A 14,770-nucleotide genomic window follows, 5' to 3' on the forward strand; every position below is an offset into this window, starting at 1 on the left:
AATCCTGATTAATTTTACCCATGCTAGATTACGGAGACATAATTTATAGATKAAATAAAAATGAAATCAAATGTTATGTCACATGCGCCAAATACAACAGGTGTAGCCATATAGTGAAATGCTTACTTCCAAGCCCTAACCAAAAATGCAGTAAAAAAAWTAAATAAGAATCAGCAGGAAAAAAAGTTACAAATAATTRAAGAGCAGCAGTAAAATAACAATAGCGAGGCTATATACAGGGGGCACCGGTACAATGTGCATGGGCACTGGTTAGTTGAGTAAATATGTAGGTAAAGTTATTAAAGTGACTATGCATGAGAGATGTTCTTTACCATTCGGGCCATCGGATTTTCTACCAATGCACCTTATAGGACTCGTCATTGCACTCTATACTCCTCTGTAAACTGGACATAWCTGTATACCTGGCGCAAGTCCCACTGGTTGATGCTTATTTATAAAACCCTCTTAGGCCTCACTCCCCTCTGAGATACCTACGAATCCCCTCATCCTCCACATACAGCACTCGTTCTGCCAGTCACATTCTGTTAAGGTCCCCAAAGCGCACACATCCCAGTTTCACTCCTCTTTTCAGTTCGCTTCAGATAGCGACTGGAACGAGCTGCAAAAAACACTAAAAATGTACCGTTTTATCTCCATTTCTACATTCAAAGACTCAATCATGGACACTTTTACTGACAGTTGTATTGTTGTCTCTACCTTTTTGCCCGTTGTGCTTTTGTCTGTGCCTAACAATGTTTGTGCCATGTTGTGGCGTTGTCTTAGGTCTCTCTTTATGTAGTGTTGTTCGCTTGTGATGTGTTTTGTCCCACATTTACATTTTTATTCCCAGCCTCTGTCCCCACAGGAGGTGTTTTGCCTCTTGGTAGGCTGTCATTGAAAATAAGAATTTGTTCTTAATTGACTTGCCTAGTTAAATAAAATAATGGATGCAGCGATAATGCAATCTGATCAATATACAGGAAATGTTTGGAATTAAATTGTTTAATSTGAAAGGGGTGAGGGTTCATTTTACACTTCATTTACATTTAAGTAATTTAGCAGGAGCTCATCTCCAGAGTGACTTAGCTACAGTTACTGCATTCAACTTAAAGATATTATCTGGTACTTTTGTATACTTTTTAGCCAGTAGTTCTGAAAGTAGTGCCCACGAGCCAAAAGGGGTCTGTGAAAATGGCCAACTATTGAAGATGGGCAGAAATTGCTTCTCCAATAGAAATTCACGATCACACTTGTAGGCAATGTCATGYCGACATTGGTTACCTAAGCTCATGTGCAGAAATGCGTCATTGAGTCTAATGGTCGTCTCACGCTGTACTGTGTATGTGACCAACAAAATTTGATTTGATGTGCAGGCCGTCAAATCAAAGGCACTCCTTCAATACAAAGTTGTTTGTGACGAAAATAAAAAGGTTTAACTTTAACCCATTTGGAGTAATAACATGTTCAACTACTTAAGACATTGGCTTGAATCTAGGTTTTAAATTTTTAGAAAATTAACAACTAAGGAAGAATTTTGCACTTTTCTCATTGACTTCTCAAACCCCAGCTTGGTTTGTTTCGCAAGCGTTCCCGTAAGTCTCGCGATGTTGAACTTCTGGGTTTAGAAACTCTGTGCTACTACGTCACAAATATGTAGATATGTGCACCACGTCATTGCTTTCTATCTCGTGCTACTGTGTATGTGTATCTTGCTAGCTGTCACTCAAATGGCAAGGGGCTAAAACTRGAATTGCTTGTGGGCTGGCCCACATGGGGGTAAATGTAGGGAAAACGGTGGCTCATTGCTTCCATAAAACACTKTTTTAAACTAGGGATTCTGTGGCTAATTGAGGTAAGACTGTAATTCTGCTTATAGATTATGCATATATGAACTACGCYTTGACACATCCAGCCCAAATCAGGAGGTTTAAAAAAMATATACTTACTAGTCACCAAAGTACCGGAACATGTCTTTTAAAGGGGGTCTGAACTTGGGGCCCAACTGCATAAATGACACWTTTATGACTCTTATGTAGCTCTGCAACACTCATTGATAACTGTGTTGGTCTCCTGACTCTATTCAGGCCCCTTGATTCTGTTTTGGGAGAGTTCTAACTTGTTACATCGCCAAGATAGCTGGACCGGGCAGAAAGCGGCACACCTCAGAACCAGACCCCAGCAGCAGCGACACAGGCGACGGGCGTCCCGTGAGCGCTAAGTGCTTGAAGATGGCCAGCAGCACTGAATCAGGCCGGCGGAATGGGGGTCAGCGCAGCACCGATGCCAGCACCAGCAAGAAGAAGCAGAAGGACAGGGCCAACCAAGAGAGCAGGGAGGCAAAGCGAGCAGCAGCAGGGGACAATGCAGAGCACAAGAAAGGTTGGAGATTAGATATTTTGGGTGTGGTAAGGCAGGAGGTGTTGCTTTATTAGCAATGTGTGCAGTGTTTGCTGTGAGCYAGCCTATTTGTTGTGTTGAGCCTCAATGCAAAAACCTGACTATACAATGGGGATAACTAGTTGTGTTGAAGGGTACTTCAGGTTTACTTTGTGTKATCTATGGGGAGTACTGCTTAGTTCCCCGTTTGTCATTTCTAAAGGACTTTTTTTTTTAAACGCCTAAAACCAGATATAAAGTATGTAGAAAATATAATGCTTAATATTTTGTCGGGCGCCAGGGTAGCCTAGTGGTTAGAGTGTTGGACTAATAACCGGAAGGTTGCAAGTTCAAATCCCCGAGCTGACGAGGTACAAATCTGTTGTTCTGCCCCTGAACAAAGCAGTTAACCCACTGTTCCTAGGCCGTCATTGAAAATAAGAATTTGTTCATAACTGACTTGCCTAGTTAAATAAAGGTGAAAATAAGAGGTAAAAGGGCTAATGCAGGAATTATCACTTTTCCCATAAAAGCAGTAAAACGCTTTCAGTTTTGCGCGAATGCTGCCATCAATCCACGGTTTCTGGTTGGGGAAGGTTTTAATAGTCACCGTGGGTACAACCTCACTGATGCACTTGCAAATAAACTCGCTCACCGAATCAGCGTATACATCAGTTGTTGTTATCTGAGGCTATCCGGAACATATCCCAGTCCACGTGATCGAAGCAATCTTGTAGCGTGGGACCAAATTGGTGAACAGACTTGAGCACGGCATTTCCTGTTTTAGTTTCTGTCTATAGGCTGGGAGCAACAACATGGAGTCGTGGTCAGATTTGCCGAAAGGAGGGCGAGGGATGGCTTTGTATGCATCGCGGAAGTTAGAGTAGCAATGATCCAGAATGCTGCCAGCCCGGGTCGTGCATTCGATATGCTGATAAAATTTAGGGAGGGAGCATTGTTTTCAGATTAGCCTTGTTAAAATCCCCAGCTACAATAAATGCAGACTCAGGATATGTGGTTTCCAGTTTACATAGAGTCCAATGAAGTTATTTCAGGCCTGACAAGGTGTCTGCTTGGGGGGGTGGGGGGGGATATACACTGCTGTGATTATAATCAAAGATAATGCTCTTGGTAGATAATGCGGTCGGCATTTGATTGTAAGGAACTCTAGGTCAGGTGAACAAAAGGACTTGAGTTCCTGTATGTTGTTATGYTCACACCACGACTCGTTAATCATAAGGCATACACCCCCGCCCTTCTTACCAGAGAGATGTTTGTTTCTGTCGGCGCGATGCGTGAAGAAACCGGGTGGCTGTACCGACTCTGATAACGTATCCCGAGTGAGCCATGTTTCTGTGAAACAGAGAATTTTACAATCTCTGATGTATCTCTGGAAGGCAACCCTTGCTCGGATTTTGTCTACCTTGTTGTCAAGAGACTGGACATTGGCGAGTAGTATACTCGGGTGCGGTGATAATGGTATATGTTGCTTTTATACATGATTTTTCACATCATCAGGTATGCCAAATAAAAAAATATTGATTTCAAAAGAGCAAAATTACTATTTTTAAATGCCCAGTGCTGTCAACATGATTTACCTGTGTTTTATATATATTAAAACACTATGAGGTTGGAATAATACTGTGAAATTGATGAAAATGCCCTTTCAGTGTTATAGTTGTTTGAAAAGACATTGTGAATTTCAGCCTGTTTTGGTTGGATGGAGTTTTGGCCTGCCTGGTGACATTACCAGGTGGTAAATTAGTTAATAGACCAATAAGAGAGTTCTAAACCTCTCTGCCAATAACAGCTAGTTTTCAGTTTTCCCCACTCAGACAGTGCTAGCTAAATTCTTGCTTGATAAATTGCTCTTTGCCAAGCCATTTAATTTTTTTTTTTTTTTTTTTTTTACAATTTTCATTAAAAACAATCACAATAAGGTACTCAATCTTGACGCTACGGATCCCGTTACCGGGATCATTTTCCTAAACAACCACTGAATTGCAGAGCGCCAAATTCGAAAATAATACAAAAAATATTTATAATCATGGAATCACAAGTGAAATATACCAAAACACAGCTTAGGTTGTTGTTAATCCACCCATCGTGGCAGATTTTGAAAATATGCTTTACAGTGAAAGCAATCCAAGCATTTGTGAGTGTATCAGTCAATGCTAGAACAGTTCGCCTTAAATTATCTTGGTCACGAAAGTCAGAAAAGCAATAAAATTYATCGCTTACCTTTGATAATCTTCGGATGTTTGTACTCACGAGACTCCCAGTTACACAATAAATGTTATTTTTGTTCGATAAATATTAGTTTTATAACAAAAAAACGCATTTGGGTTGCGCGTTATGTTCAGAAAACTACAGCCTCGTTCGGTCCTGAAAGGCAGACAAATTCCAAAAGTATCCGTAATGTTCGTAGAACATGTCAAACGTTTTTTATAATCAATCCTCAGGTTGTTTTTAACATGCATAATTGATAATATTTCAACGGACGGTAACCTATTCAATAAGAAGAAAGAAAATGTCGAGCTACCCCTCTCGCTCGCAGGAACTAATCAAAGGACACCTGACTCGTTTTGAAAAATCTCACTCATTTTTCAAAATAAAAGCCTGAACTATGTCTAAAGCCTGGTCACAGCCAGAGGAAGCCATTGGGATAGGAATCTGGTTGATACCCCTTTAAATGGAAGAGGGGCAGGCAATGAAACAGGGATTTAAAAAAAAAAAAGCACTTCCGGGTTGGATTTCCTCAGGTTTTCACCTGCAGAATCAGTTTTGTTATACTCACAGACAATATTTTGACAGTTTTGGAAACTTTGGAGTGTTTTCTATCCTAATCTGTAAATTATATGCACATTCTACGATCTGGGCCTGAGAAATAGTCCATTTACCTTGGGAACGTTATGTAAAAATTAAAAAAATAAATAAAATAAAAACAAATCTGGCCCCTAGCGTCAAGAAGTTAAGTTTCACCCAGAAATGATTTGATATTGAGATAAAAAGTCCAATGCAGCCGTATTTAACAATTTCCACTGAACACTTTATGTAAACACTTTTACAGGTAGAACTGTGCAATTACAAAGTTTAGTAACAATAAAACTGAGGAGATTTTACAATTTTATATGCACAGTTTTTCCAGTAAATATATATGTTTTATTTAACTAGGCAAATCAGTTAAGAACAAATACTTATTTACAATGACTGCCTACCCCGGCCAAACCCTAACGACGCTGGGCCAATTGTGCGCCGCCCTATGGTTCTCCCAATCACAGCCGGTTGTGATACAACCTGGAATCGAACCAGGGTCTGTAGTGACGCCTCCAGCACAGAGATGCAGTGTTTTAGACCGTACTGTGTAAATTGTTCAAAGTAGTAATTGTGCATAGAGTTGTAATGGTTTGTTAAACTTTGAAAACATCTGGGAGTTTCTTGGCATACATTTTCAAGTAAAAWAACTTTGCGTCTCAGCGTAATTCCGTTTCCGTGGAATTGCCTGTAGCTAGATAAGGCAATAGAGAAGGACACTGTGTGGGTAGGTAGAGACTCATGCTGGCCGGCCCTCTGAATTGATTGGGCTCGTGTTCTGGTTGGAGAGAGCTGACCAGAGAAGCACAGCCGCTCTTGTGACCTTGACAAGGCATGTTTCCCTGTGGCCGGCCTTACACCAGCTAGGATTACAAATCTTTAGCATTAAGCAGAGAGCAGCAACATAAACGGCCGGTGACCATGCATGAGCTCACAACATCAGCACTCACATCTTACTTTCAAACACAATACATAGGCAAAAGCTGCTGTACATTTGTTTCCTCAGATGTGTGTCTTGTACTAGAATAAATGTTRCTTTTGTTCGATAAAGTCTCTTTATATCCAAAAACCTCAGTTTTGTTCYTGCYTTTTCTTCAGTAATCCACAGGCTCAAACGCAGTCAAAACAGGCAGACACAAAATCCAAATTGTATCCGTAAAGTTCATAGAAACATGTCAAACGATGTTTATATTCAATCCTCAGGTTGTTTTTAGCCTAAATAATCTATAATATTTCAACCGGACAATAACGTTGTCAATATAAAAGGTAAACAAGAAAGGCACTCTCTTGGTCGCGCGCATGAAAAAGCTCTGTGACACTTTAGGGTCCACTCATTGACTGCTCTTACGTCCTTATTTTTCAGAATACGAGCCTGAAACAATTTATAAAGACTGTTGACATCTAGTGGAAGGCATAGGAACTGCAATTTGAGTCCTAAGTCAATGGATACTGTAATGGCATTGAATATAAAACTACAAAACCAACAAACAAACAAAGACTTCCCGAATGGATTTTTCTCAGGATTTCGCATGCCAAATCAGTTCTGTTATACTCACAGACACTATTTTAACGTTTTTAAAGTTTTTTGGAAACTTTAGAGTGTTTTCTATCCAAATCTACCAGTTATATGCATATCATATTTTCTGGGCCCGAGAAGCAGGCAGTTTAATTTGGGCATGCTTTTCATCCAAAATTGCGAATGCTGCCCCCTACCCTAGAGAAGTTAAGAGTCCCGCTCCTTGAAAGCGGCAGCTCTACCCTTTKGCTCAGTGCGGATGTTGCCTGTAATCCATGGCTTCTGGTTGGGGTATGTACGRACGGTCACTGTGGGGACGACGTCATCGATGCACTTATTGATGAAGCCAGTGACTGATGTGGTGTATTCTTCAATGCCATCAGAAGTTGCGTATTATTTTGTGTATAATTGCTCCTGTCTAAATAAAATCATTCAAAATACTTSACCAGAYAYCATGATTTAGCCACAGAGGATTGTTAGCTTCTTWAAAAAAAWAAATATCTGTGGATTGTTTCAAATCACAAGTGTGTTTAGGAAGRCCGCAATTTGGGTGGTGTGTGTGGCAAGAGGTATAGCTGATTGAGTTGTAGCTGTCCAGTGAAAAGCGTCTAAAATATGTGTGAKGGTAATGTTTTGAGTATAATTTAAAATGTTGCATCAYGAAGGGGAGGTGGGTGRGTCTCCGGAATGCATGCATATGTAGTAATGTGCCCGTTTGGCAATATCTTATTTCTGATTGTATTAACTCAGCACGTATACCACTCATTTTTTTCACACAGGTCAAGTCTTTTTTTTAAATGTTCTTTTTTACATCTACTGCTCATGATAGTTTCTCKGAATTTGGAAAATCTTGCCAACACTTCCGGCCTCGATAATCACCAAGCTTCGGTGTGCCTCGTGTTGCTCAGTTGGTAGAGCATGGCACTTGCAACGCCAAGGTTGTGGGTTCGATTCCCACGGGGTACCAGTATGAAAAAAATATGAAAATGTATGACCTCACTACTGTAAGTTGCTCTGGATAAGAGCATCTGCTAAATGACTGAAATGTTAAATGTAAGTAGCAGAATATCATGATCTGATGATCGCACATATCCAGTGGAAATATCGTAAAACAGCTTTCTGTCCTGAGCTCACTGGCGCAGGAAACTTTGAGGACCCGGAATAGGTTAGTTCATACAATGTTGAAAGTTTGTTCGCACCGCTTTGGGCTGGGCCCTGTGATGATTTAATACAATGTTGAATTTCACTAGCAATAGCTTAAGTCAAGACCGATGGAAAGGGAGGTAGACAGGCGGAAAATGTAATTGTTTTATTTTTATTTCAGGTTATTTTTTATATTTTTTATGTCGGCTTTTGACTTATGTATTTTACTTAGTTGATTATGGAAGTTATAGCCTATAGGCCAATGCAGCAGTAAGCGTATCTCTGGGTTATATGCTAATTTCTTTAGCCACCAATGAATGGATCACAYTGTATCAGTGTGTTCATATGGCAGGGGCTAGTGCTTCATAACTGCCACGCAGATTGGTAGATTCGTTCTGGCTCCGGGTCTGCTGAAAGTAGCTGAATTTGTCGCTAGAATCATATACCAATAAAAGTCGCTGGAGGGGTCTAAAACTCTCTAAATATAGCCACAAAGTCGCTAAGGTGGCTACACTGCCGGAGTGGCCCCGGTATCATGGTAACCTTAAAGGGGCGMCTGAACATTTTTGTCGTCTGATATTTTGGCTAATAGACTCGGATCACAAAATATTAAATTGAGCAATATACCATAACTTTTTACTAGAAATACATTCCTTGTTTTAGAAACGTTACTAAGCCTGCTCCTCCTTTTTTTAAATGTTTTTTTTTATAGTTTGAGAAATACAATTTTGCCTGGTAAAAAAAATCTAGCTACCACTGTGGCTGGTAGACATGCCCTGATAATAAGTGACAGGCCATTCAACAATTTATAGAAAATACAAATGACACCACAGACTAGCCTATTGGTAAAGTGGGTTGGCAGTTCAAATTAGAACAAAAAATGTCAATYCTACAGTGATATCATAGTGGACCGTAGCAGGGTTTAGGGAGAGGCTGTCACATGGAATACAACCCGACTAGGAGCCCAGCTGTAGAGGGTTTGGTGTTGCCTGTGACCTTTTTATTTACAGCAGCTGTGTGTGAGAGAGCGTGAGGGAGAGAGAGGTGTGTGAGAGCCATAGAGAGGGAGAATAAACAAGGCATAGTCTGTAGTAGTGGTGAACGTGAGCACCTTGGACTGAATTGAACTCATACATGGCACATGCATGACCGACGGCACTCTAGCTTCGCTATGACGAAAGGTACAGTGTAGACTAGCCGAGGCATTGCCAATGTTTGTTGTGATTTCTGATTCCGGTTTGTTGTTGCCAGAAAGATGATTATTCTAATCTTATTTTGAGTGTTTTGACCAGCTGTCATGGGGGGGGGGGCATCTTTAAGGCTTAGTTTACTATTTAGTAGTAGGTTCCTCTTTGTCTAAGGCCTATATTGTCCAAAGAAGTTGATTCAGTGTTGTGTGCATTTCTGTAGATCTGTTTCTTGTGTAGATGCAGTATATTTAGAAGTCTTTTCTCTGATGAATAAATTACTTTGATCTTTATCTAGTGGTAATTGTAAAGGTATCGATGTAGTCTGTTCATCTGTTGTAGACTGACTTGCGTTTTGATTTGTTTACTTGCCACACAGTCACAGCACATGCTGTTCTTCTTACAGAATCTATTTTGAAGGTGCTCTCTGTGATKTGCTGAGTGTACAYTTATTCCTCTGACAGATTTTTCTGTCTGCTCGGTGCTGTGTAGATGTGTTTGTGGACTGGAAGCAGAATGCGAATGAGGTGACAGTGAGGCTGCGCTGTGGAGAGGGGGTTCAGAGTGTGGAGGACGTCACCACTACCTTCACTGACACAGACTGTCAGGCCTGCTTCCCAGGTGAGATAACAAGCTACACACATCTGAAACTAACTAGGCCGCCTACATGTCTTCTGCTTAAGTGTACGTGACGATTGTACATGTAAGACAGTGGCTTGCAAAAGTATTCACCCCCTTGGCATTTTTCATATTTTGTTGCCTTACAACCTGAAATTAAAATAGATTTTTGTGGGGATTGTATCATTTGATTTACACAACATGCCTACCACTTTGAAGATGCAAAATATTATTTATTGTGAAACAAACAAGAAATAAGACCAAAAAACAACTTGAGCATGCATAACTATTCACCCCCTCAAAGTCAATACTTTGTAGAGCCACCTTTTGCAGCAATTACAGCTGCAAGTCTCTTGGGGGTTGTGTCTCTAAGCTTGGCACGTCTAGCAACTGGGATTTTTGCCCATTCTTCAAAACTGCTCCAGCTCCTTCAAGTTGGATGGGTTCCYCTTGTGTACAGCAATCTTTAAGTCATACCACAGATTCTCAATTGGATTGAGGTCTGGGCTTCAAAGACATTTTAAATGTTTCCCCTTAAACCAAGTGTTGCTTTAGCAGTATGCTTAGGGTCATTGTATGCTTAGGGTCATTGTCCTGCTGGAAGGTGAKCCTCCATCCCAGTCTCAAATCTGTGAAAGACTGAAACAGAATTTCCCTGTATTTAGCACCATCCATCATTCCTTAAATTCTGACCAGTTTCCCAGTCCTTGCTGATGGAAAAACATCCCCACAGAATGATTCTGCCTCCACCATGGGGATGGTGTTCTCGGGGTAATGCGAGGTGTTGGCTTTGCGCCAGACATAGCATTTTCCTTGATGGCCAAAAAGCTAATTTTTGGTTTCATCTGACCAGAGTACCTTCTTCCATATGTTTGGGGAGTCTCCCACATGCCTTTTGGCGAACACCAAACGTGTTTGCTTAATTTTCTCTTGAAGCAWTGGCTTTTTTCTGGCCACTACCGTAAAGCCCAGTACGGCTTAAAGCAGTCCTATGAACAGATACTCCAATCTCCGCTGTGGAGCTTTGCAGCTCCTTCAGGGTTATCTTTGGGCTCTTTGTTTCCTCTCTGATTAATGCTGTCCTTGCCTGGTCCGTGAGTTTTGGTGGTGCCATATTCTTTCCATTMAAAAAAAATAATGGCTGATGTGAGATGTTCAACGTTTCGGATATTTTTTTATAACCCAACCCTGATCTGTACTTCTCCACAACTTTGTCCCTGACCAGTTTGGAGAGCTCCTTGGTCTTCATGGTGCCACTTGCTTGGTGGTTCCCCTTGTTTAGTGGTGTTGCAGACTCTGGGGCCTTTCAGAACAGGTGTATAGATACTGAGATCATGTGACAGATCATGTGACACTTAGATTGCACACAGGTGGACTTTATTAAAAGAATTATGTCACTTCTGAAGGTAATTGGTTGCACCAGACCTTATTTACCGGCTTCATAGCAAAGGGGTGAATACATATGCACCCACCACTTTTCTGTTTTAAATTTGTTTCATTTTTGTTTTGTTTTGTTATTTCTTTAAATTTCACTTCACCAATTTGGACTATTTTGTGTATGTCCATTACATGAAATCCAAATGACAATCCCTTTAAATTACAGGTTGTAATGCAACAAAATAGGAAAAACACGAATGGGGATGAATACTTTTGCAAGGCAGTGTACCTGTCTGCTGCGTGTGCTAAGATGGTGTTTGAATGATTTTGTTAGTGTTTTTACGTGTGTGTGTCTTTGAGCTGCGTGTGCTTGTGTGGCATTAGTCTTTCACTGTGAACGTGCAGCATTAGCACAAGTCTGATGGCCCACTGCTCTCTCTTCAGACGGGCGCCAGTGGGACTGTCACCTGCATGAGGAGATTGAGGGCTCCTGCAGCAAAGTGCAGTACAAAGAGAAGTGCGGCTTCCTGCTTTTGGTCATGCACAAGAAGATCCCCTTTCACCCCTGGCCCTCCCTTAAGGTGAGTCTGCCTGCTGCCCTCCCTGCCTCCTTCCTGTCTCCTTCCTGTCGTTTAGCTTTATGGTTCTTTCATTGAAAAGCATCAACTGCCAACCTTAAATGTGCCTATTGCCTATCCCTTGCGACGGTTTCAACACAATTTCAAAAGAAATGCGTAAGAAAAAACCATTTTGTCTCTTCTCCCTGTAGCAAACTAAAAAGGAGAAGGAGCCTGTGAATGTGCAGGCCAAGAACGGCAAAGAGCAGAAACRGCCGCCTGTGGTAAAGCCTGAGAAATCTGTCCCAGAGACGGCAGACAAGCCCAAACTGTCCACCCAGCTGCCTGCTCCGCCTGCACAAAGTGAACAGAGACGTGGTAAAGTTGAGCGAGGTGTCAAACGCACCATGAAGAACAAACCAGCAGCAGACAGACCAGAATCTGGGGTGAAGGCTGCAGAAGAGGGGCAGACCAAACCTCTCAGTAAAGGGGACCTGCCTCAGGAGCCTAGTGCCAAGCGCACTGTCCGTCCCCCCAAGGCCTCCAAGGACCCTACTTCACAGACACCCAGGGTTACACACCCCAAGTCCACAGCCAATGGGAAACCGCACACCCCTACTCCCACTGACCGGGACCCCCAGACGTATACAGCTGGTGACAATCGTGCTGAGAGGCTAGGCAACGGTCATGAGTGTACAACACACGAGATAGCCGTCAGCCACACAAAGCAGGAGATGAAAGTTCAGGTGAGTCCCCATTTCTCTAGACTGTAGCATCTCACCAGGCACAGAGTACTGTGTGGGTTCAAATGTGTTTGATTATCTGCTGCTCTCGATCTGATTTGTAAAGCCCATTCTTGTTTCAGCTGGAGAAGGCCCCAGAGTCTGATTTCAAGGCTCGGGCAGGAGAGGAACGCATACCGTCAGCCACTGTGTCCAGTGCTGTGAGCAGCCACAAGGCTGAAGACTACACAAACAGAACAGAGCGGCAAGGGGAGGCTGAGAGGACCGAGTCCTCTACGGTAGTGAGAAAGTCCAAGGATGAGGCTGACCAGGCCACTCTAACACCAACCCAGCAGTCAGGATCAGGGGAGCCTGTGACTGCAACACCAAGCAAGCAGGCTGAGTTCACCAGCAGTACAGAGGAGGAGAAGAAGGACCAGTCTAAAGAGGAACCTCTGGAGATTAAGCAGCTGGAGGAAGGTCAGTAGACTGGGGTCAAAAGGCCACTGATTAATTTGTCAGGATAGCTCTAGGCAGAAGATGACTATAGAACTGTGGTTTGTAAGTGAAATGGACAGAACAGTTGCAGTGAGGATAGACACTGCACTGAGGTTTGAGGTCKGAAGTGATCTGAAACTTAGCCTGCCTGCGGTTATCTTTTAGCAGTTCCAGAGCCAATGGTGAACCTCAATTTTGTGAAGAACGACTCGTACGAGAAAGGCACAGACCTAATGGTGGTCAACGTTTACATGAAGAGCATCTGCAGAGAGACGGCCAGGGTYATCTTCAGGGAACAGGACTTCACCCTCCTCTTCCAGACCAGGTAACTAGGTCCTTCTGACTTTTRACCTCGGTGGCCTTTGCAAACTTAATGGGATTTTAGTGGTATTTCTGGTTTACTGAATTATCTTCCCTTTCTAACAGCGATGCAATTTTCTTGCGCCTTCATGCGGACTGTGGAGTGAATACAGTTTTTAAGTGGCAAGTCAAACTCAGGTAAGACTTTGAATTTGAACTTGGTGTGTGGAGTTTCTATTGATATGTGAATTGGGCCCTTGGCACTCAATGAGATCATGACTTTCACAAGCAGTGATCCAATGTTGCAGGAACCTCATCCAGCCTGAGCAGTCTACGTACTCCTTCACCCCGTCCCGTATAGACATCACTCTGAAGAAGAGACACAGCCAGCGCTGGGGGGGCCTAGAAGCCCCCGCTACACAAGGTCTTCCTGCTGCCTGGCTTCTACTGCACACTGCAACCACTATACACACATCTATTACACTAGCTATCACACKGTTTGAAATATAGCATCCCTTATAAACATTACACACAGTTACTTCCACACACATTTATTCACTGACTTACAGTACTTTGTTGCTACAAAATTACTTCCACACAAATGTATTCACTGACTTACTTTATATCGCTGTTTTGGAAAGCACACGGAAACGTTTTCAGTTGAACCAATGTTCTCGTAAACCATTAAGGCTAATCCTGTATTATGCTGTAAGCATGTGAATTACGTGGGAGGGTTGATACCAGGATTTGTGTGTGGACTTTATATAGATACAGTGGGGAGAAGAAGTATTTGATACACTGCCGATTTTGCAGGTTTTCCTACTTACAAAGCATGTAGAGTCTGTAATTTTATCATAGGTACACTTCAACTGTGAGAGACGGAATCTAAAACAAAAATCCAGAAAATCACATTGTATGATTTAAGTATTTAATTATTCATTTTATTGCATGACATAAGTATTTGATACATCAGAAAAGCGCAGAACTTAATATTTGGTACAGAAACCTTGTTTGCAATTATAGAAGATCACACGTTTCCTGTAGTTCTTGACCAGGTTTGCACACACTGCAGCAGGGATTTTGGCCCACTCCTCCATACAGACCTTCTCCAGATCCTTCAGGTTTCGGGGCTGTCGCTGGGCAATACAGACTTTCAGCTCCCTCCAAAGATTTTCTATTGGGTTCAGGTCTGGAGACTGGCTAGGCCACTCCAGGACCTTGAGATGCTGCTTACGGAGCCACTCCTTAGTTGCCCTGGCTGTGTGTTTTGGGTCGTTGTCATGCTGGAAGACCCAGCCACGACCATCTTCAATGGTCTTACTGAGGGAAGGAGGTTGTTGGCCAAGATCTCGCGATACATGGCCCCATCCATCCTCCCCTCAATACGGTGCAGTCGTCCTGTCCCCTTTGCAGAAAAGCATCCCCAAAGAATGATGTTTCCACCTCCATGCTTCACGGTTGGGATGGTGTTCTTGGGGTTGTACTCATCCTTCTTCTTCCTCCAAATACGGCGAGTGGAGTTTGGACCAAAAAGCTCTATTTTTGTCTCATCAGACCACATGACCTTCTCCCATTRCTCCTCTGGATCATCCAGATGGTCATTGGCAAACTTCAGACGGMCCTGGACATGCGCTGGCTTGAGCAGGGGGACCTTGCYTGCGC

The 14,770-nt window shown here is 42.5% G+C and overlaps 1 protein-coding gene across 12 annotated transcripts in view; it reads left to right on the plus strand.

Annotated features, from left to right (window-relative positions):
* The window catches only part of usp19 (ubiquitin specific peptidase 19), a 38,439-nt gene that overhangs the window by 1,155 nt on the left and 22,514 nt on the right, over positions 1–14,770 (plus strand). For 9 of the 12 annotated variants that reach the window (XM_070444444.1, XM_070444446.1, XM_070444448.1 and 6 more), the window contains exons 2-9: positions 2,085–2,379; positions 9,529–9,657; positions 11,476–11,612; positions 11,801–12,334; positions 12,454–12,790; positions 12,974–13,133; positions 13,235–13,306; positions 13,417–13,532. In XM_070444444.1, the coding sequence (XP_070300545.1) occupies positions 2,229–2,379; positions 9,529–9,657; positions 11,476–11,612; positions 11,801–12,334; positions 12,454–12,790; positions 12,974–13,133; positions 13,235–13,306; positions 13,417–13,532 (1,636 nt within the window). In that variant the 5' untranslated portion in view covers positions 2,085–2,228. Of the gene's footprint in view, positions 1–2,084; positions 2,380–8,884; positions 9,031–9,528; positions 9,658–11,475; positions 11,613–11,800; positions 12,335–12,453; positions 12,791–12,973; positions 13,134–13,234; positions 13,307–13,416; positions 13,533–14,770 lie in introns of those variants that run through there. The other 3 variants (XM_070444445.1, XM_070444450.1, XM_070444452.1) reach the window with 2 other exon arrangements.

This window comes from Salvelinus sp. IW2-2015, linkage group LG7 (assembly GCF_002910315.2).
Source record: "Salvelinus sp. IW2-2015 linkage group LG7, ASM291031v2, whole genome shotgun sequence".
Taxonomy (NCBI): Eukaryota; Metazoa; Chordata; class Actinopteri; order Salmoniformes; family Salmonidae; genus Salvelinus; species Salvelinus sp. IW2-2015.